Source organism: Narcine bancroftii, chromosome 3 (genome assembly GCF_036971445.1).
Source record: "Narcine bancroftii isolate sNarBan1 chromosome 3, sNarBan1.hap1, whole genome shotgun sequence".
NCBI lineage: Eukaryota > Metazoa > Chordata > Chondrichthyes > Torpediniformes > Narcinidae > Narcine > Narcine bancroftii.
The window spans coordinates 205871558-205899460 of NC_091471.1; the positions used below are offsets into that span (position 1 = coordinate 205871558).

The 27903-nt window shown below is 39.3% G+C and overlaps 1 protein-coding gene across 4 annotated transcripts in view; it reads right to left on the minus strand.

Annotated features, from left to right (window-relative positions):
- The window catches only part of nr3c2 (nuclear receptor subfamily 3, group C, member 2), a 435445-nt gene that overhangs the window by 405571 nt on the left and 1971 nt on the right, over positions 1 to 27903 (minus strand). For all 4 annotated transcript variants that reach the window (XM_069926407.1, XM_069926406.1, XM_069926405.1 and 1 more), the window contains exon 2: positions 25479 to 27311. In XM_069926407.1, coding sequence (XP_069782508.1) covers positions 25479 to 27292 — 1814 coding nt within the window. In that variant the 5' untranslated portion in view covers positions 27293 to 27311. The remainder of the gene's footprint in view (positions 1 to 25478; positions 27312 to 27903) is intronic.

Consider the following 27903-nt stretch of genomic DNA (forward strand, 5'->3'; position numbering starts at 1 on the left):
TGCATTTCAGCTCCAAAACCTCTCTTTTGGGATGCAGCTAACACACAAATCAGATGGAAAGCTATTGTACCTACATTGCCTACAGTTCATAACTAAGGTCATTCTGGCATCGAGCATGGAGTTGCAGGGTACAGATCTGCACATGACCATATCTAGAGATAGTATTCTAAGTTAGCATTGTAAAGGTTAAAATCTTGTGTTTTTCATTCGTAGTTAATTCTGTGCCTATCCCTTTAAGAAAAAGTATTGTTTGTAGTGTTACCGTAGCGATTATGTCACAATATCTGAATGGACCAAGAGCCTGCATTTCATTCTTTGAAGAATTATGAAGAGGACGCGAGATACTTTTCTTTAATCCATCTTAATTCATCTTATTTTGACTTAATTTCAACTATTTCTTCTTAGATGTGTTTAAAGTTGAATATCATTATACAGTATGCTTTGTTTATTCATCAATGTGAAAAATTGCAATGTGAAGTTATGCAAAATGTTTATCCTTTTATCAACAAATTAAGGCTACTTAAAGCTGCATCTACAAAGTTTGTTTTATTGTATTAATAAACTAGTAATTCGGAATATCGTCGCTCACGTTTCCTTGAAGATGACACTTTTTGAAATTGGGAAATACTAGAACTTGGAAAGTGTCGTCTATAAGTGACAACACATTCAGTGATACATATGACAGAATAGGCCTCCCACTGGACATCCAAAAGATAAAGATGTGCCATCAATCAGCCAATCACCCCCACCCCCACCCCACAACCGCACATCAGTATCCCAGAAAGTGTGAATTACTTTCCATCTTTCAGAAACCAGTTTTCAGTAAAAGTAACTAGTTATGACAAAATTCACAACCAACTTCAATGACTATCATAGGATTTGAAATTAAAGATCTCAAATCTGGCACCGAATCTGTAGTGTGCCATGCAATTGTGATCCTTGCCATCCTGTGATCATCTCCCTCCTTATATGCTTCCAGATTTAAGAAAAATGTGGCATTTCCTTAAAATGTTCTGAATCATCGACAGAGCAAAAAAAAAATCTTCTGAATTAAAGCTTTGAAGTTGTTGGTTCTCAAACAAACATGTCAGCTAATTGGCACCAAAATAAAAATTACATAAATGGAAAGTGGATTTTAGTCATCTTGGTCCAGTGAAGGGCATTGAGCAAAATCTTTCAAGATCTTTTAGATCCACCCAAAAAGAGATTCCAAATTGAAATAACCTGAAATATATTGAACATACTGGACAAAGGAGTGAATAAAAACAGCAGAATAAACAAATAATGAATTCATGGCATATTTTCTAAATTATTTTGAATGTTGCTATTTATCTCCAATCTGGAGATTTAAGTAACATCCATAAATGTTTGAGCTCCAAACTTACAAGGTCATGGCACTAAACACTCTGAGCTTTTCAAAGCTATTGCTTTTTAAAATTTGGGATGGCAAATTAACAATTGCATTCATGTAGAACTGATCCATCAATCCAAGGATTATTTCTAAATTCTTGCACGCTGCTGTATGAAACTGCCATCAATTTCAATTAAAAATTCCTACCATTTAATATGTAAAATTACATCATTTCTTCCTACTTAGAGAATGGAAATCAAGTCCTATAGATGAAGTTCAAAATAGGATGTTTGTTTTGGGAAATTTTTGTTGGGCAACATTAAGAAATACCTGGACAACTGAGGCAAAATGCCCTCACGTATTTTACTGACATTGCATTCTCAGTGTTAACAAAAGGCAATACACTGATGGCAGTTTTACGGGAGGCAAAGTCGCTTGATAATGCTCATCAGTGTTTGTTTATTCTTAATTATTAACCTCAGAAACCCTTCTTACTGATGTAAATTCCACCATAAAACTACAATCCTGAAAATTGCACTAAAAGAGTACAACCCCTGTAACTCAAATACAGTAATATTCTACATACACCAGAAACTTATAAATACAGTACATTCTTCCTTCTAGAGACACCCCAAGGCTTCTAAATAACCAGGTTAAATCTAAAAAAACTATTCACATTTTCAGGCACCTGCCCTCATTGGTGTTGCACGATGTCCTGTAACGATCTGGTTCTTGAGTAATATAAATATCCATTTTGTCATGTTTTAGTATTACAAAATGGTATAAATTTTTTAAAAGGAAAAATATTGCAACTGAATTTGCCAATTTGAGCACAGAATGTTAATTATTGAAGTATAATAAGGTAATAACTTCTGCTTCAATCAATGTCCCTAAAGTTGTTTTAAGGGCATCAGTTATACCCTTCCATACCCAAGAGGAGCCAAGAAAAGAGCAACTGGGGATAACGTTGTTTATGGAAAATACCTTTATTCCCAGTTGCTGTCATTTCAACTCTTCACTTATCAAGACAGTTGAGGCAAATGTCAGAACCACAAAGAAACTCTTCAATGTATTAAAACTAGGATTCCATTGGGACTCTGATAATATTTTTACAAGCCAATCTCCTTAGTTTTATTGACGAGGCGCCTTTCAAGATAAGTTAGGTGACTTTTTGCATTTCACAAAAAAAATCTTGTATCCAAATGCCTTATGCCAGGCCCTTGCCATCCAGTAAGAAACTTCTGAAGCCCTTTATAATTTACCAGGTAGGTGACTTCAGATCTTTTCATGTAAAGAACCAACCAACCACGTCATTTCAATTGTTTAAGATGGAGAGGAGGATATTTTTTTTTTAAAAGAACTTATTCTTGAATCCATGAATTGGTGCTGCATGCATTCACAGATCCAGTCCTAATTGTCTCATATATATGCATTTAAATTCACCAACTTGCACAAGTTAATTTAACCCACACCACACAATCACAAATCCTAAAATCTATATTACAATACTCTACATATGCCCTAGCCTTCTGCACCTATGTGTGCTGCCACCTTCAGGGATCCTCAGATTTCTACACCTAGGTCCCTCTGATCCCCGATTCTCCCTAGGGATCCTCTATTTATAGTGTTTATCCTACCCTTATTAACCCTCTCATCAGCTCACACTTACCATGATTAACTTCCGTCTGCCATTGCTCTGCCCAACTTATCAATATCATTGTGTAGCCTCTGACCATCCTCCTCACCATCAATAACAGTGCTGTAGCTGGCTGCTACTAGCTATGGCTCTGCAGAGCCTATAGCACAGGAGAAGTTAGAGCTGCATGCAGGTTAGCTCAGGAAGAACGCGCTGTTCCCAGCAAGAACAACACGAACCCAGCTGAGTGGAGTTAACACTGAGCTTCATTGGGCTCACAGCCCTGCTTTTATTCTCAAACTGAGGGGTGTTGTCAAAACCCTCTCAGCACACTGATTGGTGTGCTTGTAATCTGCTCTCCCTGATAGGCCAGGTAAGCTCTTTTGGTTGTGGCCAATTGGAGGGCAGTGCTGCGGGCCTCGTGCAGCCTGCTGGATCGCCGTGTCCGTCCTTCATTTTGTGAGGCCCTGTGGGGGAGCTGCAGAGGGCCGCCACAGTGCCAATATTCATGATGACATTTATCAACTTACCAATCACGCATGCATTATTCATATCCAAATCATTAATGTATATTAAAAATAATTAGAATCCAAGCACTAATCCTATGGAACCCTACTGATCACAGGTTTCCAATCACAAACCAATACTCCATTATCACTTTTGTCAATTACTTTCCATCATCACCTCAATGACGTGTGCTCAATGCAATATAATTTGATTCACATCTGACATAAAGATTATGCCAAATGGGCAAATGTGAATCTCAGGTAAAAGTGCGCAATCAAATTTACTACAGCCAGGACATAACCTGGTAAGGTTTGCAATCACATGACACCCTGGGAAGAAAAAAAAAATCTTCAGATACATTATCTGGGAAAAAAAGCACTGTAGAACAGAACTCTTCCCACATTTTTTCTTGGATTAAATCCATTTCTACTCACGTTAATAAAACTGCAGAAAAATTTCACTATTACATATTACAAAAAATATTTTTACTTCAACATTTACAATTATTAAATGGTGCTTTAAAATGCTGCTCAATTCCACTGTTTGCATTGAATATTTATAAACATTCATATACAAATGCATGATTAGAAACCTGATAAATCATTCTGCAACAGCGTAATTTTATCTGCAAAATGCCCTTGGATTGTGAAAATCCCCAAAGCAGAATCTCTTGACCATAATTTTTTTTGCAGGTATTATGGAAGAATTAAAAAGTACAATTTATCTTTAAACAGGCAAATTGCTTGGATAAAAGAATGAGACCACAGAATGCTGCAAATCAACTGGATATTTTATTATCATCAGTTTGGCAGGCCTGAATTCTTATACCAAGCCAACACCAAATCAAAACCTTAATATTACCAATTTTCATGCAATTTACTGTTATGCCACCAAGTGTCATTCGCATCAAAACTTTTATGCATTGTAATATTACAAAGTTATCCTTAATTGTTCTTCTTCCTCCAATCAACTTCTAGCCTGCTGCCTCACATCTTTCTTTTAAATTCCAACTGTAACTGTGCGATTAAGTTCAGTAAAGCTTGGAAAGCAGCCATGAAGTTTTTTTCATTCTCACAACAATTTACTCAACTTAATTGTCAACCATGGAGGCCCAAGTACTAAGACATCGACCCCAGCTCCCTGACAGCTGTCAAGGAGTGACGACACTGGCATACGATTTTCATGAACTATGTCGATGGCTACGAAGGACAAAATACTATTAGGCTGTGTGAGTTGCAACGTTTTTGAAAACATGGAAGGATGTTAAAATTTTGACTCAACTATCTCTAAGATGGACAGTTGATATGTGAAGACTCCCAATGAGGTTTTTGCCAGACATTTTCTGGCTACCAGGCGGCAGAAGCCAGGAGAATCATTAGGTGATTTCTTCGAGAAGTTGGAAAAGTTAAAGAGAAACTGTAATTTTCAACATCATTGTGTGGAGCAGTGTAGAAATGAGACAATGCGTGATGTATTCATCTCTGGCGTTGCCTCACCTGAAATACGCATCTCTTAGAAACAACACTGGACTTAGAGACTGCTTATAGCCAAGCTACTGCATACACTACCCCGACAGCCCATACAGCTGTAGTAGTAAATCCTGAACCATCACAGGTACTGCAGATACACAAGAAGGATTCTTTAGCAGGACTACCTGATAACCTTCCAATTGCTATTGAGAAGCCAGCTGTGGCTGCCATTTATAATACAAAATGCAAATGTTTCTTCTGTGGTTTCTCTTACCATTTACGGGATAACTGTCCAGCATGTGGGGCTACTGGTTATAAATGTGCCGAGAAGGGACATTATACCTGGGTGTACAAAGCCAAGGCCTGACCAAGCTCAGTGGCAACAGTGGTCAATTCTCAGGTCCTGGCTACACTAACTAATGTGCCACAAGGACTTGCTCAAGCTGCAACCTGCTAAAAGGTTAAGTGTTCTATTGGATTCATGCAGCAATGATTATATTAGCGAGAAAGTCATGCGGGAACTAAAACTAAAAGTTCTCCCATCCAGTAAAGACATTACTATGGGTCACAAAACTAGTTCCCAAGGATATGTGGTTGTTGACCTAATTCTTAGTTTTGCGTTGCCACGACATGGTGGATTGAAGGACACATGTTCTGACTTCATACTTGGCCAGGATTTCCAGCATCAGTGTCTGTGTGTGTGTGTGAAATTTGAATATTGACGACCCTTGTCTGAGCCAACAGGGAATGGTGCTGATCATTACTGCACTGACCGCAGCAAAAATAAAAGAGCCATCCCTTTTCCCAAACTTATCACCAAGCAGTAAACCCAATTGATGACAAATCAAGACGCTTTAGCAAAGATGATTTGGACTTCATTGCAGAAGAAATTCACCAATTACTTTCAGAAGGCATAATTGAGACGTGCATATCACCATGGCGAGCCCAAGTGGAAGCAGTGGAAGATCCTACCCACCGACACAAGAAGCAAATGTGTGTGCATTATTCACAATCAATCAATACATGGAATTGGATGCTTACCCTTTGCCAAAAATTGATGAAATGGTAAACAAACTTGCAAAATATGTGTTCTCTACCTTTGACCTGAAAAGTGCCTGCCACCAAGTGTCAATGAAGGAAACAGATAAGGAGTATTTCGCCTTTGAAGCCAATGGACATTTATACCAAGTTCCATTTTGAGTCACAAATGGGGTGGCTGCCTTCCAGTGAGCTATGGACAAGTTAGTTGGAGAAGAAAAACTGCAAGGTGCTTTCCCTTACCTTGATAATATCACTATTGCTGGACATGCACAAGAGGGACATGATCAAAATGTAAAGAAATTCTTCAAGACCATCAGTCAGAGGCACCTAACACTTAATGATTCAAAGACTAGAGTCTGTACATTCCATTAATGCCCTTGGATCCTGTGTGGGGAATGATCTCATTGAGCCAGATCCTGAGAGACATCATCCACCACAAGAGCCTCCTCCACCAAAAAATGTGTGATCTTTAAAAAGGGGGCTTGGGATGTTTGCTTATTACGCCAAATGGATTCATGGGTTTTCAAACAACATTCAACCAATAGAATCTTCTCTGTAGAGGTAAAGGCCCTGAACACCTTTAACTTACTGAAGAGAGAGTTAGTGGAAGCCACCCTGCACTCGGTGGATGAAAACTTACCCTTTGAGGTAGAGTGTGATGCATCTGATGTGGCTATTTCTGCTGTCCTTAACCAAAGAGTTGTATTCACAACCAAGCCTGTTGTATTCACGTCAAAGACACTACAAGAAAGTGAATTTCGCTACCACATTGTAGAGAAAGAAGTGACTGCCATTCACTACCTGACTTGGTGAATGATCAGAGGTCAGTGACCTTTATGTTTGACAGTGAAAGATGCACAAAGATAAAGAATGCAAAGATTCAAGAATGGAGACTGAAACTTGCAGCATTTAGTTACACAATAAAGTACCATCCTGGGAAAGAGAATGTGGTCTTTGATGCATTTAATCGAGTATAAACTTGATCAGCCTTTACTACCTCCACACTCGCTGACATTCACAATGGACTTTGTCATCCAGGAATAACTCGGCTGCTGCATTTTGTTAGAGCAAAGAATCTCCCCTTTCCTACAGAAGATGTCAAAACTTGTGCTTCATGCAGGGTCCTGTGCTGAACTAAAGCCTCAGTTCTACCACCCACCTGGAGAAACTCTTATAAAAGCAACAAAAAACTATGGAATGGCTTACCATTGATTTCAAGGGACACTTGCCTACAGCTTCGCATAACTTTTAGTAGATGATGAATACTCACTTTTCCCCTTTGCCTTTCTATGTGCCAACATGCATACTTCAACAGTGATCAGATGCTTGGATTTAGCCTATGGGGAATACTAAATTACATACAGTCTGACTGAGGCACCCACTTCATGTCTATAAGTATCTAAAAGATTATCTCTCCCAGAGGTTGCCACAAGTCATACTACCCCATAGGGAATAGACAGGTAGAGAAATTCAATGGCATCATATGGAAGGCAGACCTTTTGTCCCTTAGATCACGTAACCTGCTGGAGAATCAATGGGAACAGGCTCATCCTGAGGTACTACACTCCCAAAGTTCAGTGCAGCAACAAATACTACATGCCATGACCATTTTTTGGCATTCCAATGCCACTCATCCCATAGAAATTCACTGCACTCCTGGCTAATGTCCCCTGGACCCATACTACCAAGAAGGTTTGTGAGGAGTAACAAGAACAAACCACTTGTAGATCAAGTACTAGAGCGCATCGGATGTCCCCCAAAGTTCCTCAACATGATTATCCAACTGCACGAAAACCAACAAGGTCGGGTCAGATACAGCAATGAGCTCTCTGAACCCTTCTCCATTAACAATGGCGTGAAGCAAGGCTGTGTTCTCGCACCAACCCTCTTTTCAATCTTCTTCAGCATGATGCTGAACCAAGCCATGAAAGACCCCAACAATGAAGACACTGTTTACATCCGGTACCGCACGGATGGCAGTCTCTTCAATCTGAGGCGCCTGCAAGCTCACACCAAGACACAAGAGAAACTTGTCCGTGAACTACTCTTTGCAGACGATGCTGCTTTAGTTGCCCATTCAGAGCCAGCTCTTCAGCGCTTGACGTCCTGCTTTGCGGAAACTGCCAAAATGTTTGGCCTGGAAGTCAGCCTGAAGAAAACTGAGGTCCTCCATCAGCCAGCTCCCCACCATGATTACCAGCCCCCCCACATCTCCATCGGGCACACAAAACTCAAAACGGTCAACCAGTTTACCTATCTCGGCTGCACCATTTCATCAGATGCAAGGATCGACAACGAGATAGACAACAGACTCGCCAAGGCAAATAGCGCCTTTGGAAGACTACACAAAAGAGTCTGGAAAAACAACCAACTGAAAAACTTCACAAAGATAAGCGTATACAGAGCCGTTGTCATACCCACACTCCTGTTCGGCTCCGAATCATGGGTCCTCTACCGGCACCACCTACGGCTCCTAGAACGCTTCCACCAGCGTTGTCTCCGCTCCATCCTCAACATTCATTGGAGCGCTTTCATCCCTAACGTCGAAGTACTCGAGATGGTAGAGGTCGACAGCATCGAGTCCACGCTGCTGAAGATCCAGCTGCGCTGGGTGGGTCACGTCTCCAGAATGGAGGACCATCGCCTTCCCAAGATCGTGTTATATGGCGAGCTCTCCACTGGCCACCGTGACAGAGGTGCACCAAAGAAGAGGTACAAGGACTGCCTAAAGAAATCTCTTGGTGCCTGCCACATTGACCACCGCCAGTGGGCTGATATCGCCTCAAACCGTGCATCTTGGCGCCTCACAGTTTGGTGGGCAGCAACCTCCTTTGAAGAAGACTGCAGAGCCCACCTCACTGACAAAAGACAAAGGAGGAAAAACCCAACACCCAACCCCAACCAACCAATTTTCCCCTGCAACCGCGTCTGCCTGTCCCGCATCGGACTTGTCAGCCACAAACGAGCCTGCAGCTGACGTGGACATTTACCCCCTCCATAAATCTTCGTCCGCGAAGCCAAGCCAAAGAATCCAACATATGCAAACATCAGGTATCCAGATGGAGGGGAGTCCATTGTGTCTATTCGTGACTTGGCACCTTGTACAGAAGCCCAGGCCATCCCCACATCTCTTATTGTGGAACAAGATGAAAGAAATCTGGTGGTACCTATACTAGCGGAGGAGGAAGATACAATATGCCATAATATGGAGGATGATGAAACAGAGGCTCCACAAGAACTAAGGAGCTCCAGTCGTGTACTAAAACTTCCCAATCGATATGGATGGGAGTAGTCCCATAAAGTGTTGCTTGATACTGCTGGTGTTTTTTTTAGGATGGAAGAATGTAATATTACAAAGTAAAGCCACCAAGTTTTTTCATTCTCACAACATATTACAAACAGCAAAGATCCCAGCACACATCCTATTGAACACAACTGGTTACAGGCTTCCATTCATAAACCGACTCCATTTCACCCTCTGTCTCATAGCACCAGGCCAAATTTGAATTCATTTTGCTAACTCCCCATAGATCCCATGGGCTATAATCATGTAAAACAGTTTCCCATTTGAGAGCTTTTTAAAAACCTTAATGAAGTCTGTACTGTTTATGTCAGCCACCTAACCCTTATCAAAATATTTTGTTACCTCTTGGAAAAATTACAAATTGTTAAGAGAGAATCCCCCCCAAACAAATCTATACTGACTCTTTTTGATTAATCCTCACCTTTCCAATTGTAAATTAATGCTATCCCTCTTTTTTTTGTGATAACTTTCTAACCACTGACACTTCAATGGGAAATTGGAAATCGCAAGGAATATTAGCCTTTCCAGTGTTGTTTTAATCCAATCCCAAAATAAAAAGAAACCAGATTGTGCCATTTATTAACTGAACTGGTAACAGTATGGGCTTGTGATCCAACATCAGGTTTGAACTGAAATAATGTTTCAAGTAATGGAAATATTAAGACCATAGATTTATTTCTTGTGATAAATGTTCCAAATGGACGGGTGTGAAATCATAGCTAAAACAGTATAATGTTACAGAATCGAGTTCCTCCTTTTATTGCCAAGCTCCATTCCACAATGTGAAATTCTGAACACTCAAGGACCATAATCTCTTGTTATTTGTCCTTATTTTGGTATTCACACTCACCCTTGTCCCCCCCCAATCCCCCATTCTCATTAATTAAATGCTTGGGCCAAGTGATCACAACAAGAATATGAAGCAATGTGAAGCAATCCCATAAATTCAGCTGTCTCCAACATAAGGATGCAGAAGAAATGTAATTGAACTCAGTCAGATCAATGTGAAGCAACGAAAATATCCTTAGAATACAAGATCCATGAAAGCAATTTACATACATTGACAAGGGCCTTTAAGCATTCAAATGCTGGAGGCATTGTGTTGGCTGCTGAATTTATGGGGAGGGATAACATTACTCCATTTTCTTGCTGTGATCAGTTGGTTAAAAAAGTGTTAACTCAGCATTTGAGAGCAAGATCCATCCAAGTCCACCAAGAATAAGAATACTTTATTTTTGGAGGTACATTTGTACCCAGCCAAGTTATTTGGAGGAATCTGTTATATCCATGGGTCCTATCAATACTAAGTTGAACTCTTTAAATTTTAATTTAATTTATGGGAAATTAAACTATGGGAACAATATTTTCAACTATGGGAACCTACAGGGGACATAAATTTGGCAGCAGATTCATTCATTCTCTCGTTAGACTGGACACTCATTATTACAATTTAAGGTCATACACCGGGCCCACTTTTCCGAAGTCCTATTGGCTAACTTCTAATCTCTCTTCTAAATATATAACTGAAGAAGGTACACTGTATCATATGTTCTGGTTATGTCCCCCTCTTTCCAATTTTTGGGAAGATGTGTTTCGTACCTCACCTTTAGTTCTTAACATTACTTTGACTCCAAATCCTTTTCTTGCTCTCTTTGGAATAAATGGGCCAATGGGTCTGATAATGACTGCTTCAAAATCCCATGAGGTTGCCCTTGCTTCCCTTATTGCCAGAAGGGCCATATTAATGAGAGGGAAAGATGCTGTCCCTCCCACTCATACTCAATGTTTGTCCATTATGACTTTGGAAAAAATTAGATGCTCCACTGCTGAAAATAATTTTAAACTTTGTTTCTTTATGGGGTTCTTTCCTTAATTATTTTTGAAAATTTGTAAGATTAGTTAACCTTTGGTTTTGATCCCATTGATTACCTTCCTTTTTATTATCAGATAGTGAAATGCTTATGTTTTACCAGTGGCCTCTGAAGGGAGGGGGCTGTTAATTAGAGTAATGGTTTTTTAGGGATTTTTTTCTTTACTTCTTCTCAACGTAGGTCTCAACACCATTTTTATTATTTTATGTGATTTTGTGATTTATTAATACTTTATTATCATGTATGATGTAACATTTACTTGATGAAACCAATAAAAATATTGAAAATAAAATTTAATTTATTTTAATTTAGACATAAAGCACAGTAACAGGCTCTTCCAGCCTATGAGCCAGTGCTGCCCAAATACCCCAATTTCACCTAGAACACATATATGTTTTGAAGGGTGGGAGGATACTGGAGCACCTGGAGGAAACCCGCGCAAACACAGGGAGAATGTACAAAATCCTTACGGACAGCGCTGGAATCGAACCTGGGTCACTGGTGCTGTACAGTGTTATTTCTCTCTCCTAATAATAATAATGATTTTATCGTCAATTTACATCGTACAATGCAAATGTGCACCAAAATTCTTAGTTGCTAGAGCTGAATGAGTACTTTATTAAAAATAGACCAAAAGCCAACTACAATAGAATACATAATTGAAATGAAATAGGGAAAGTAAATTTAAAAAATAGATAACATATATTCACAGTTATCCTTGTACAAGAAAAAAATAACTTTGCAATAGTGCAGTCGATCTTTTTGTGGTGCTGGAGCAGTGCAAGGTAAGGTATGAGCAAAAAGCAGACAGGTGTCTGAATAAATGGTAGGAGGAGGGGAAGAGGTAAGACACAGGCCCACAAGCAAGAGGTCATACTCGATGAAGGGCTCAGACCCGAAATGTGGTTTACATACCTTTGGAACAGAAGGAGCATCATGTGACCTGCTGAGTGTTTCCAACATTTTTGTGCATTGAACATCATCAGTTGTTGCATTAATTGGGATGCTAGTGTCATGGAAACTGATGCACACATGAAGTCACTCATGTTAACTGTGATGTTGACAACTCAATATTCCGAATTGCCGACATAACACCTTTGTGTGCCTTGCACTCCTAACCTGTCTTTTAAGACTAAAGCTGGATTATTACCTCAGGTCTCATCAGAAAATATCACCAATGTTGAATGTTTTCACCAATTGAGGCATCATGCAAACCTTTACAACTTTCCCCATGTGCATTTCTTGGCTTGCAGCCAGTTATTAACTAACTTCTTTGGCTTGGCTTCACGGACGAAGATTTATGGAGGGGGTAAAAAGTCCACATCAGCTGCAGGCTCGTTTGTGGCTGACAAGTCCGATGCGGGACAGGCAGACACGATTGTAGCGGTTGCAGGGGAAAATTGGTTGGTTGGGGTTGGGTGTTGGGTTTTTCCTCCTTTGCCTTTTGTCAGTGAGGTAGGCTCTGCGGTCTTCTTCAAAGGAGGTTGCTGCCCGCCAAACTGTGAGGCGCCAAGATGCACGGTTTGAGGCGATATCAGCCCACTGGCGGTGGTCAATGTGGCAGGCACCAAGAGATTTCTTTAGGCAGTCCTTGTACCTTTTCTTTGGTGCACCTCTGTCACGGTGGCCAGTGGAGAGCTCGCCATATAACACGATCTTGGGAAGGCGATGGTCCTCCATTCTGGAGACGTGACCCATCCAGCGCAGCTGGATCTTCAGCAGCGTGGACTCGATGCTGTCGACCTCTGCCATCTCGAGTACTTCGACGTTAGGGATGTAAGCGCTCCAATGGATGTTGAGGATGGAGCGGAGACAACGCTGGTGGAAGGGTTCTAGGAGCCGTAGGTGGTGCCGGTAGAGGACCACTAACTTACACAACAACTATATCAACTACCAGATTTTTTTTTGCTAGTAGACAAAGTTGATGCAAGTAAGGATGAAACATTGAACATAACATCAGAAAAACTTCCTGCCCTTGTATGTTGCTATTAACCAAAGATTACCTTTGGCAGACATATCAGAACAGGTCTCCAATGAAAGTTGGGCAAGAGAAAGTTATTGAAAAGTTGGAGGGAATGAGAATAACATAGATTCAGTTTACTTTCAAAAGAATATGATAAGAAATGGATTTTAATTTAATTTGAAAATAGTGGGCCTGATATTTTCTCCAAAAGATATTGCACTAATACATCCAAAGCAATTTTCCCAATTGACCAAACTATCATAAATTGGTGAGGTATTTCATGTAAATCAAACTGGCTCTGATTTAAAATGTTTTGATATAACCACAAAATTGACTCTTCTTTTAGATCGACATAGCAGGTTTCTTCCAAATAGAGGATTAGCAATTTTTTTGCGACTGAAGTGACATTAAAAACTACACATAAAAGCACAAAATTAAAATACTAGGCTTCTAATTTACAAAGAAACTGGTTACTGTACATTAAATTCACCAGCAAATGATTCAATGTAACTTTTGAAATAATTTATTTAATCTTAGATTATACTGTAAATTATATATGCCATTCACAACTATGTGGCCTAGAAATTACTGAGCACAATAATAGGTGTGGTAAAGTGTGCCAATAACTCTTCTGGAACTCCGTGCTCCACTGCCCACCTTCCCCTGGGAAGGCCACTTGTGCAACTGTGACCAGCTGGTCAGGAACCAAAGAGAGGATGGTGGTTGGAGATTTTATCAGGGTGGGTCTCCAATGGGTGACTGTTGGTGGATGGTTGATGATCAACTACTGTGAAGGGAATAGGGTGAAGATAGTGGTGGGGGGGGGGGGAGAAAGAGTTGGAGATTAATACAAAGTGGGATATTGATCCATGGAACTAGCAGTTCAAAAAATTCGAATCAGGGACCATTTAAAAAGGTAGGGACTAGATGAAATGGAGACACAATCAGTAGTTCAGGTCATGATATTGTGAATAAGAAGCCCAAAGGGAAGGAGTCATGTAATGACACCTAATTACTTGAGACCCACCCTGAAGCTGGTAGAAATGTGGCTGTTCCAGTGATGGGCACCCTTGGGGCAATGCAGTATCATTTGAGACACGTAATGTGGAAAATGAGCCAAGTATGTAAGTGTGAATCTCAGATAAAAGTGTCCCATCAAATGTACAAACTGTCATGACTCAACCTGATAGTCACAAAAAAAAATCTTCAGATGCATTGTGCTGGAAAGAAATCACTGCAGAACTGAACTGCTGCCACATCATTTATTGGATTAAACCCATTTCTGCCCAAGTTAATGAATTGCACAAAATTATCACATTTAATTCATCAGAAAATATTTTTACTTTAACATTTCAAAATATTGAGTACTATTTTAAGATACTGTCCAAATGAGCTGTTATTGTATTGAATATTTATAAACACCCATAAACAAATGCACACACAAATCCTGAGAAAATAATAATTCTGTTAGACCAGTTAGTTTGAAGTGCAATTTGAATCTAGATCGTGAAAGCCCCCAAAGCAGAACCTTGCCACAATTTTTTTTGCAGATATTGTGGAAGAAATACAAAATAAAATAAATCTTTGAATAAAATATTTATATCACAGGATATCTGTTAATATTACCAATTTGGCAGAGACCAGAATTCTTGTGATTAGGCAATAGCAATTCCAAACCAGTTGCTGTGCCACTCTCTTATGACCATAAAGTAGAAAGTATGAGAAAGACAAGAGCTTAGCAGGTGTTTTTTTCACTTCCCATGAGGATGACGCTGCAAATTCCATGCTTCCACAATCACCATACCTATGCAAGTAATAATCAGTAATCGAGTAAATTAAATAAGCCTTCCCCCACCCCCACCCAACTTTCTGTGGCAATGGAGTTGACTTACACTAATGTACTTACTTCATGGCTCTAAAGATTGTCATAACTGAGCTCCCAGTGCTACACAAATGCTCTTCATGGCATGAGACTCAAACTGCCTCTGACTCCCAAGTCCAACTCTTGGCCGTTACATGTGGCATGGTTCTTATGCCTGGCAAAGCTGTTTTCACTGACAGGAGAAGCTGCAAAGGCAGGCCATTGGCACCTTGAAACCAGTTGCTCTGGGCAGATGAGAATCATTAATCATAGATGGTAACTCATCTAGGAGAGGGAAAATTCCGATTTTAAACCTCTACTGCCTTGTGGCCCTGCTCGCTCACAGAAGAGGCTTTGGGAGTAAACCACGAGGGGAAAAAAAAAAAAAAAAAAATCGGAGTTCCGAAGGCACCAGCAAAGCAACACCTGCAATGCTGCTGGCACCAAATTGTATCGACTTTCGTCGTTCCTTTGGACCGGTCATTAGCATGGAGATGGGGAGGTCCCACTGCATGGGCAACAGACAGATCTCCACATCAACTTTACCAAGGCTTGTGCCCTGGAGAGGCCACTCCAGCTTTACTTTAGGTACAGTACCCATGGTCAACCACGACCAACAGGGGTCACAACAACTAACTTCATCTTTTTGCACTGCACCAAAGGTGGTAGTGCTATAGAAACATATTGCATCATTCTGGATCAGCCACAGCCTAAAATTCAGCCATACAGCTTAGACATTGAACAACTTCAAATAAATTAATATCAAAGCTTAAAAGCATAAACTAATACTGTAAATGCATATCTGCTTCTTCAATCTTCTACTTGTACAGTTTGCAGAAAAATGTATTTTCTTTTCAAACCCACCCCAAAAATTTTTAAAATAGCTTCTAAAAGACTCTTCATAGAAATACAAATTTCCAAGTATTTTTCAATGACCACCAGGCAGTCGAAGGAAGCAACTGTGAATTTGAGCAAGAAATTATTCCCCCCCCAATCTCTTTAGTATATGCATTTACCTGTCATATCCTTAAACTAACACTAAATTAAATAGTTGTTTGAAGCCTACATGCCAAAATCTTATTGAGCAAACTAATAAAAATCTTGTGCAGTAACAGCTGTAAAACAAGTGTGCACTATCTGCCACTTTAATGTGCAATCAAAAAATTCCTTTGTCCATTAGCAGTGTGATAGTACAGATTCCATCACCAATGCGTACATGTACAGATTGTAGTGTAGGATGACTGTGATTGGCTGAGAGTGTAGTCACGCCTACTGGCAGGTCTTAAAGGATTGCTCCTAGCCAGACCAGGTCATTCTGGACTGGTCGACCTACTTGTGATATGTTCCAGTCTTTTAGTTAATAAAAAGCCTTGGTTTGGATCAACAAGTCTTTGGTTCTTTCAACGCACTCTACAATTTTATTAACTAAAAGGTTTTGAGGGGATGGAGCGTCTGCTAAGGCTGTAATGCCTCGACATCGACCCATAGTCAGCTACAGCCTCGAATGACTTTAAGCACTGGGTGAGGTGCTTCGAAACATACTTACAGCTCTCTGACCTTGTCGTGATAGAGGACAGCTATTGACTATTAATATTGATGACTATGGTATCCCCGAGAGTCTACCAGAGTATCCAGGACGCGATCACTTACGACGCAGCCACGAAGGTGCTGAAAGGACTCTACAAGCGACCGGTGAACAGGGTCTATGCTTGGTACAAACTTGCAACAAGGAGGCAACAGCCCAGTGAGTCCTGTAGAGCTTATATTCAAGCACTAAGGGCAATAGGCAGGGACTGGCCTACATAGACAATCTCATTCGGAATGCCTATGTGTCTGGGATTTGATCGAATGAGGTGAAGCAGCGCATGCTAGAGCACGGAGGAGAAAACCTAGAGGATGTGATCCAGATCGCAGAGACAATGGAGGATGAGGTCTTAAATATGGACGTGTACTCTTGGGGCTGGACCCCACACTCTGATGTGAGTAGGTTGCCCTCCCTCTATCCTACTAACCCTCGGCACACCAACGGCCTGTCGGCTGTCACTACACTGCCCAATGCGACCGGTGTTATTTCTGCTGGAGGAACAAGCACAGTAGGTCCCAGTGCCCAGCGAGAAAATCCAGATGCCAGAAGTGCCATAAAACGGCCACTTTGCTGTAGTCTGTCACTCCAATGGCCACTGTCAAACAAAGTGCCTTGTGTGAAGCCCAACCGCCACCCTCCCATTCAAACACTTCTTCCTCTGAACTCACGTCTAATGAGAGCGAGGGCTCCACCGCGCGGCAGCGCCTGACGTCACGGGGCAGATGCCAAGCACGGAAGGTACAACCCACCCTTGCCACTATGACATTGGCCTGCTTCACCCTCCCTCATGAAGCAACATCTTACCAGGCCCCAGCAACGACCTCAATGGCTGCCGCCATCACCGCTGAGCCCACCGCCACTGCCGACCAGGGACACACCACACCTGCCGCCGCTACCAATGTTGCCGACTGGGGACCCGCCACCACCGAGGCAGCTGACCAGGTCATGTGCTTGAACAGAGGGACCAGCACCACCCCACCAGCTCAGGCCAGTCTGTCGACAACACCGTTGGGGAAATGAGCGAAGCAGTGGCTGCACCCAACGAGCCTGCCGGCGACATGACTCCAACGACCCCAATCCTGGCGGTCATGCCGGATGGTCAGGCCCCCTGATTAGTAGAGCCCCTAACCTCCATCAGGCCCTTTTTCCTTTTTTTTCCCCATATACAGCCCTCCATCCACCCTGGGGTCATTTCTCAAAGAAGGGGTGAATGTGATAGTACAGATTCTATCACCAATGTGTATTTGTATAGATTGTAGTGTAGGATGACTGTGATTGGCTGAGAGTGTAGCCACACCTACTGACAGGTCTTAAAATATTGCTCCTAGCCAGACAAGGTCATTATGGACTGGTCGACCTACATGTAATATGCTCCAGTCTTTTAGTTAATAAAATCCTTGGTTTGGATCAACAAGTCTTTGGGTCTTTCGACACTCTCTACACATAGAAATCCATAGAAGAGTAAATTTAAAATCTCCTAGATCAGACAAGGAGGTAGGGGGAGATTTATGTGATGAAGCAACTTTATCTTTTCTTAACAATACCAGTTGTACATTTAAAATTCTCGTCAATGCATTCAAATGTTGCATGATCTCACCATGTACTTACAACAATTTTTAGTCTCATAACCATTTTCATTTCTTCAATTTTAACTTGTTCCTGTCACAATTTCTACAACATTCAATTAATTGTCCAGTTGCTCTAAATATTTTTGCTCTCCAACCTACTGGCTCTCTTTGATACCTTGTTAAATCTCAGCCCATTGACTAAAGTTGTTTTTAACCTTGCTATAATCTATTTTCTAGCCTCCCTGACAATTATTTTTTTTAAATTGTACTTCTGTGAAGACACCGTAGAAATTCCAATTTTTACATTCAATTTCCCAACTTAATTTTAATCACAAAGTCTAAAAATGTGATGTTTCAGAACTCTTGGTTACCTGCCAAGAAGGAAAACAATTCTACAAGTTTATTATCACTTGACTGTACGTATACAACCTGACAAAAAGAGAATTTCTCAAAGCCACAGTACATACATACACACATTACACTGTGTGTGTGTGTGTGTGTGTGTGTGTGTGTGTGTGTGTGTGTGTGTGTGTGTGTGTGTGTGTGTGTGTGTGTATTTCCTTCCTCATGGTAACGAGTCAAATATACTGTATGCTGGATAGAAAGGGTCTTCTATAATTCTTTGAGACATATTAAGCAAAACCTCCAGTAAAATTTTTCAATAGAGGAAAGGGAGATCCCAGTGATCTTCTTGGCCATTATCCACCTATCATCCTCCCTGTGCTCCTCCCCTGACCCTCCACCCACATTTTTATTCAGGCACCTGCCTGCTTTTGGCTCATAGCTTGATGAAGGGCTCAGACCGGAAACATTGGTTATATATCTTTGCTACACAAGGAACGCTGCAATGACTTGCTGAGTTTCTCCAGCAGTTTGTCAATGAAAAACAGTCTGAGTTATGAGACATCGTTCTCCAGGTGGGTCAATCTGGAGTGCAGGGTCAAGGCTATAGGATTGGATAGCAGGCAAACTGGAACGGATCATATGTACTTCTCTCATTTTCCTCCTAAAGCAGTGCCAGATTGTGCCCACAATCTTAATAGATCATTCATATTCTGAAAATTTTCTATACTCTAATATGATCAAGTTTTTTTAAAAAAGCATTTGCAGTTAAGGATATGACTAAACAGATTTATTGTAAAATTATACTCATTTCCTCAGTACCATTCTTTTATATATGCACCTAGAATTTTTTTTTCCCCCCAAACAGCCAGTTAAATTTTATTATGCATCACTGAAGCAATTAGGTAGGATTATCGCAAACATTCCTTCTGAAGGCACTTAATAATTGAAAGAACTGCTGCTCTAAAATAACACTCATGAACTGCAGTATAATTATAAAATTTAACAAACTCTGCTTTACTGGCAATCATGAAAAGTAGCATTTATGTACTTAAAAACCATCTGCGTTTATAGCACATTAACCCTCGGAGTGCCAACCTACCAAATAAAGAAAATTATAATACAGAGAAAGTGAAAGGACAGATGAGAGTGGAAACAGGCAAAACTTTTAATTTCATACTTTCTGCTGACTCTCACGGTCATTCTCATTTTTTTTTACTGAAATAGCAGGATGAAACTTTATATTAATGGACAGGAAATGATCTGGTAATAACAGGAATATATTTTACAAACTAACTAAATGTGCTCAAAAACTGTACAAATGTTGTTTGAATATCAGTTAATGTTACAAATCTTAAATTATACAGACAAAGTTCAAGTTCAAAGTGCAGATTTATTGTCAGAGTATATAGATGACATCACATACAACCCTGAGATTCTTTTTTCCTGCAGGTCAAATAGAATTTCTTATTGGTAACTGTATTCAAGAAAGTGATACTCATACAAATGAGAAAAATGTAAACAAACTGACCATGCAATACAGAAGAAAAAAAAAATCAGTAAAATGTGCAAAGTAACAGTCCTTAAATTAATCTCTGATTGAGTTTGTTAACAGAGTCTAATGACAGTGGAGGGGTACCAATTGCTACTGAACTTGGTGGTGTGAGTCTTGTGGGACCTTTACCTTTTTCCTGAGGCAGCAAAAGAACAGAGTACGTCTTGGATGGCGTGGATCCTTGATCGTTACTGCTGCTCTCCAACGCAACCGTTCCATGTAGATTTTCTCGATGGTGGGGAGAGTTTTTCCTGTGATGTACTGAGCCGATTCCATTACTTTTTTTTTTATATATATAAACAGGGCTTTCTGCTCGGAGGTATTTGTGCGTCCATACCAGGCCATGATGCATCACATTTGCCGATACAAATATGTGGAAGTTTGCCAAGGTTTCCGATGTCATACCATACCTTGGCAAACTCCTGAGGAAGTCGAGGTATTTACATTCTTTCTTCATTATGACATTCATGTGTTGGGTCTTGGAAAGATCCTCCAAAATAGTGACTTCTAGAAATTTTTTTATTTGCCCACTCTCTATATCTCTGATCCTCAAATGATCACCGGATCTGGTTTCCCTTCCTAAAATTCACAATCAGCACCTTGGTCTTGATGATATTGAATGTGAGGTTATTGTAAGTACACAATTCAGCCAGGTTTTCAATCCCCCTCCTGTATGCTTACACATCACCTTTCTTTATACAGCCCACTACCATGGTATCACCAGCAAACATGTAGATGGTGGTATTGTACTGAGCCACAGAATCTTAGGTGTAAAATGAGTAGAGCAGGGTCTAAGTACACAGACCTCTGGTGCTCTGATACTGCTGGAGATTATAGAGAAGATGTTCTTACCAATCCACACTGATCTGGGACTGGAGGGGAGGAAATCCAGGATCCAGTTACACAGTGGGAGTCTTGGAATTTGCTGATCAGTTCTGAGGTGATGATGGTGGTGAATGCCATACTGTTGTCAATAAAGAGCATGCTGATGTGTGCATCTTTGCTGTCTAGGTTCCAGGGTTTGAGCCATTGAGATGACATCTGCTGTACATCAGTTGCTGTAGTAGACAAATTGGAACAAATCCATGTCACCACTCAGACAGGAACAGATATGCTTCAACACCAGCCTCTCATCTCAAAACACTTCATCACTGTGGATGTAAGTGCTACCGGTCAACAGTATTTAGGCAGTTTATCAAACTCTTCTTGGGCACTGGTTCGATTGAGGTCTGTTTCAAGCAGGTGGTACCAAGCTCTGTTGGAGTGAGATGTTGAAGTTATCTGTGAATACATTGGCCAGTTTGTCAGCACAAGTTTTCAGTTCTTGAACAGGTACTCTGTCCAGACCATATGCTTTCCTTGGATTCACTCCCCTGAACATCATCTTATACTGACAGTCAAGGTTCATCAGGCCACATGGGGGTGTGCAGTGGCTCTTCCTTGTTCTGGTGGTCAAATCATGTGTAGAAGCCATTGAGTTTACCTGAGAGTGAATTTTTGCTGTCAGATATCCATTGTTGTTTCCATTCGTGTCTGGAATCTCCACTTTGCCCGGGAGATGGCTTTCCATAGGTCACACCTACTCCTTGTGTAGTGTTCTGGATCTCCGTACTTAGATGCCTATGAGCTAGCTCTCAGCATCTTTCCTTAGTATTCATTCAGACTCAACTTAGAAACAAGGTTATCTTATTTCCGTACAGAATGACCAAACCCACAGCATTTTTTCCAACTGGAAAAATTAACATTAAAAGATGAACAAAAATAACATCTTAATTTAACTTTCAGATATTGAAAAAGGCACTGAGTTGATCAACAACTTCAGATCACATGATGCAACACTGAGGCATACATAAATCCTGGGTGTTACTTCCATCAGAAGTTCCTTGAAAATATAGACTATATCTTGTTTTTCTTCACATCATCACATATTTAAAGATTCATAATAACTACAATATTTTGTTATTGAAAAGATAAACATTTGGAAAAAAGGTTGGGAAATTTAAGGTGAAATTCAAATCTCTCTGAAAATTGGTGGCTTAAATTTCTGTAATGACGAATGTTAATATTCCAGCTGGAATTCTAAATACTGGTAACTAAATTAAGCCAGGTTATGTAAAACATAGTGCAATAAAAAAATGTCTATATTGTAAAAATATTATCATAACTTTTATACAATGTGGCATCAAAACTAATAGTTTATGAGTTGCTGACAAATCCTTTGACAATCCTCTTATTTTCACAAGGTTCTTTTTTTTTAAAATATGAATAACAAAAAAACTTTTCTAGGATACAGCTCAAGATTATTATTTCTATACATTACACTCAGTCAATCTGGGAAAATGTTAAAGTAAGTTTAAGTACGTCACAGTTAGATGGGTTGTTCTGTGAGCAGTGTTATAGGCAAGAACGATCATTCATACAACTATACAAGTACAAGAGAAAATCTTTAACTGTTTACATTTGAGGGTTAGTTGTAGAAGCTTGACATTGTGGAAACATGCCTAATTTTCTGCAACATCAAAAGTTGATTAACTCTGAGACAAATTGCATTTATTTTTCAGACAGGGTTGAGGGCAATCCTTCACTGGCACTGCAACATAGGTGAGAAATAACTTCAAGCAATTGAGCTTAATTTCTATAAACACGGACCTGTGGCATAAAACTGCCCACAAATGAATTAAAAATGCCATACTAAAGCAATAGGCCAAGTGATTTGTAAAATATGATAACACATATTGATGAATTATTCTGTTGAAGGCAAAATTTTAAGGACAGGAAATCTGCATTCAGTCTACCTTTAACATAACTAGTAACTGACACAATACTGGGGAACAAAGTGCCATTTACACCCATGCCCTTTACTTTAATAAAAGCAAAACTTAAAGAAAAAAAAACTGAGGGTAGAACTCATTAACTATTGTACAAAATTACAATTATTTTGCACTGTAGTTAATGTTTTGAAAGCAGTTGGAAATTAATATTTATGTTGAACAATCTTCAGTCTGTGGCTGCCATTCATGATTATCCACCCAAGCCACTTCAATCAACGAGAATTGCAATCAAGTCTGACAAAACATACAAGAAGGTGATAAAATTTTGAGGAATCAAGATTATCCTTGTCATTAGGCCCCTCTCAAAATTTCAAGCTTCATTTGCATTCTTCTCAGCTTTTGACATTTCCTGTGAAATAGGAACCCAAGTATCAAAGAAAATGCAACAAATGAAACTCTGCCATGGCAAAAATTGGCTATAGGAAGCTGCACCACCAACATTCCATTTCCTTTGCCAGGATTTTATTAAAGATGTGTTTATGCCACATGGATGACAAATAAAATGGTTCTTCTTTCTCTTATGTTGCCAGATACAATAATTCACTACACTTCTAGAATAGAACATTCCTCACTTAAATTATTTAAATACAGCAAACATCGCATATACAAATCATTTAAAATTTCAATTGTTTGACCAGAGCAAAGTCCTTGACTTTTAAAATAAAATGGAAACCAAACATTTTAATGTGCAAGTTTGGGCATTCACAAGCAGTTATGTGAATTCCTGCTCAAAAACTTGTCAGTCTCTTCTCTTCAACTAACTTTGGTAAAACTTCTGAAACCCATTACTCACTCAAGCAGTTTCCTGATTCCAAATTGAAGGTCAACTTATTCTTCCCTACCTCTCGACATGCACAACAAAGCTATTTATAAATTATTTTTACTTTAAAAGAGCTGCATTGCTCAGCAATGATTCCAAATTTGCATCAAAGAGCTGTGGCCCAAAACATCAGCAAATAAAATTAAAATGTTTTGTCATTGATAACAAGACATAGCATCTCAGAAATTGAAAATGTACCAAATATTTACAACAATCTCTGCTATCATTTTAATTGAGCATCTAAAGTCACAATACCTGCACTCTGCATCAACAGAATCAATGAATACTCTGCAGTCTATTCCAATTCTGACCAGGAGGCACATAAAATGCACTCAAATATCACTTGGATAATATTACCTGTGCACTTGAGTAAATAGTCCAATGGAGACATTTTAAAATGTAACATTCAAAGCCCATAATTTAAAATGAATCCAGACATCAAACTTCAAGTGATATGTTGAACAATGATTACAAACAAATCAAACATATAGTACATTTAAGTGAAGAATATATAAATTTTCTTAACTTAGGACCTCTGCATTATCATTATTAGATAATTGGCAGAATGGAATACGAGTCATGTTATAGTTGCATTTCATGCATAGCTTTTAATTAAAGTGACTGTGAAACACTACTATCTATTAAACTAATATTGTAAAAATTCATCATGGTGGTAAATTACCAATATATTTTAAATATGCTAAATTCAAGTGCGACAGAATTTCAGGTACGGGTATACCCAGCTTCATGAAACTAGAGCACCCTATAAAACCTTTCATAAGCCGAAAATGTGTAAAGTGAAGACCTATTCACTACCATTGGAGGCTATTTTTGTAAAAGTGAAAACCCATTCAAAGCCCATTCAATACTTTTGTAAAAGTGAACACGGCTTTCTTCGTAAAAGCAAATTTTCGTAATTTGAAAGCAGGGTATACCTATATATAGATAAATTATGTAAGAAGAACAGGAGTTTCAACTATTTAGTCTAAACAGACAAGTTAAATGATAAGGAAATAATTGAACCATAGTTCAATCAAAAGATGCTGCTGACTCCATAGACTATGGAATACATTTTATGAATATCAGAAAACAAAAATTAAATTACAGATTCAGGGCACTTGTTATTACCCATGATGTAACAGAAATAATTTTCATATTAAAATGCTTCAGTTTTTCTCAATTCTGATATTGTAGTCTTCCCAAATATATTTACATAATTTGAACGTTTTAAAATAAGATAGCAATGAAACCTACAGTTTTATCGGCCTAAATAAATCATAACCAAAGATATAACTTCATTTAGTAGGTAGCGCATGGTTTTCTCCAGGTTACTTATAAAATATAGAGTTTTCTCTATATTTTGTCATGATCACCATTCAGATTTTCCTCAAATGGAGCTTTATTCTACACAAATCCAAATGGAAGAGAGGTAGCAACCCTGTTGGAGAGACCTTTTTGCATCCAACAAAGTTCCAGAATTCTCTATTCAGAATCAACATACATTCCAAAGTCCAATAATTCTAATGTTTTATAAAAATTGTGATACACTGCAATATTTTCTGCTTCTTGCAATCTTAAACTATTCTGTTTTTAAATGGCACACTCTTATGTCCAACAAGAATACAGACAGCAAGGGCTTTTTAAAATAAGATACATCATTTAGATATTTCTGCATTATACTAATCTCATTTTATTTCTGGACATTTACAACAATACACAACATGATCTTGAATTTCTGCAACAATTTAAAATTCAGGAACACTACAGAACTCACCATGATATTTTCTCAGGAACATATCCTTGCAGTGGATAGCTGTCAGTTTTCCCAGCTGTTGTGGAGTTCTGTGGTATCACAGAGTGTGATTTCCAAGATCCAAGTACAGTGCACACAGGAGTAATTAAATTTAAAAGATGAGGTCTCGGATCTCTCATAAAAGGGCAGGGCATGGAAATTGTGCCACCAGCTCCAACTTTGTAATGAAATGATTGTCCAGTTGAGTTAACACCAACAATGGTAGATGGCGGTGAACAGGTGGCTTGGGAGTAGCCCTCATCATTTGGCTCCTGTTTGATCACTGTGTAGTTTGGTTGTAAAAAGCCATCATGTTCATAACTTGAACTAGAGGAAGAAGCAGGAGCTCCTAAACTTCTATAAAGGTCAAATGCATCTCCGTGACTTGCCTTGAGATCAATCAATTGATGTGCAATTTCTGAAAAAGGATTTTCTGAGACTTGACCAAAATACATGGTATTCAGACAAGCAGTTTCATTCATCTCACATTTTAAGGGCATTGAAAACATTTGATTTGATAGGTCAGAGCTACCTCTATTTGGGAAACATGAACCGCCAAAGTCACTGTCTACTTCTGTTTTTATAAACTGAACAGGGTTGTCACTGTTAATTAAACCTGTTTTTAAAGATTTATCTTTTATTTTTTCATCTTTAAATACATTAATTTCCTCATGAATCTGATTTCTTACTATTGGATTTTGATGGAGATTGATGATCATTCTTGACTCAGCAACAGGATTGCAGTCAGGAAAGCGCCCATTATTTGCAACAGAGCTGGAGACAGAAGAGGCCACACTATTATTATTAGGGCAAGACAAAATAGTATTACTCGTGGAGACAGAATGTGGAGAAGCCAGATTAGAAGGCGTGGAAAGAGGAGAGTTATTAGGACTGGAGATTGAAGAACACAGATTACTGACATGGACAGGGCTAGAGATGGAAGAACACAGATTACTGACATGGACAGGGCTGGAGATGGAAGAACACATGCTATTGATGTTACTAGGGCTAGACATGGCTAGATTACTTAGCTTAGTACAACCTGAGATAGCACAATGAACTTCACCTGGACTAGTGACAGAATTAGTCAAATTATTGATGTTGTCTGGACTAGAGATGGAAGATCCTAAATTGCTAACAGTGTCCGGACTAGATAGAGCTAAGTAATTTAATTTAGCAGGGCTAGGAACACAAGAGTTCATATTATTAGGACTTGATACTGAAGAGCTTAAATTATTATAGTTTCTTGGACTCGTGATGCATGCACCCCGACTATTTCTTCCAGGGCTAGAGGAAGAAGAACATCGTCTCATCAATCGCTGTGACAAGATAGCATTCACTTTTTCCTCTTGAAGATCCAATACTTGTTCACCATTTTCATTAATGTTGCTGGACCTCTCTTCCATTTGTTCACTTTGCATACTGTAGTTAAAATCATTCTCCATTTCTTTTACAGAATTCATATACAAACCCATAGACTCAGCAACAGTTTTAGAGAGTTCTTTAGCAGATCCTTGGTGACTCTTTTGATCTGAAGCAAGAAAACCAGAGTGCTGATATTGGTGTGGCACTTGGCAAGTTAGTTGATGATGAAGGATGGGAGAGAACTCCTGCCTCCTCTCTCCATCATCATTTTTTGCAATAAGAGGTATGCAACTAACATTAAGAACAGCCATCGAATTGTTGTCACGGCTACCAATCTCATTGTCCCCAATGCTTGGCACAAGTTCATTTGGAGCCCACTGTCTTCCAATATTCATTACTTCTGGGTAGTCACTATATCCTTTGGTTTCCATAGCTGGCTCTTTAATACACCTATAATAAAATTAAATGTCATTTAAAAATAATCCATTCTGTTCCTATTTTTGACAGATAAAATACTTCATCCATCAGTATATATATATATATAAAGCAAGTTCAATATACCTTTAATTTGCATCACCACCAATAACCCAATTCGCCAAAAAAAAACTAAATGCACTCTTTAATATTTCCTGATAAAACTTAAGCCAGCTACTTTAGAGTTTGGTGTTTATACAAAAGCAAGCTATTTACAAAGATTTGATACAGAAAGCTATCTGTTAGTTTTGGTGAAGAAGTGGTCAGCATTTGGTTAATATTATAGTGAGGCACTATTAAAATTTTAAAACACAATTCAGCATGCGATTTGGAAATGTGTTCAAACAAGCACTTGCGCAGATACCAGATCAAATTATTAATGCTAAAATCTTGTTAAATGTTTTGCAAAGTTCCCCCTTCTCTTGCAGAAAGTGGATGACGATTTGGACGGTACTGTTGAAGTCAGGTGCATGTAGCATCTGCACATATGCAGAACAAACTAACTTATTCTCAGCCAACTGGGAATGTGGCTGCACCGAAAGAAACCCCTGTGGCCCCTCTCTGCAAA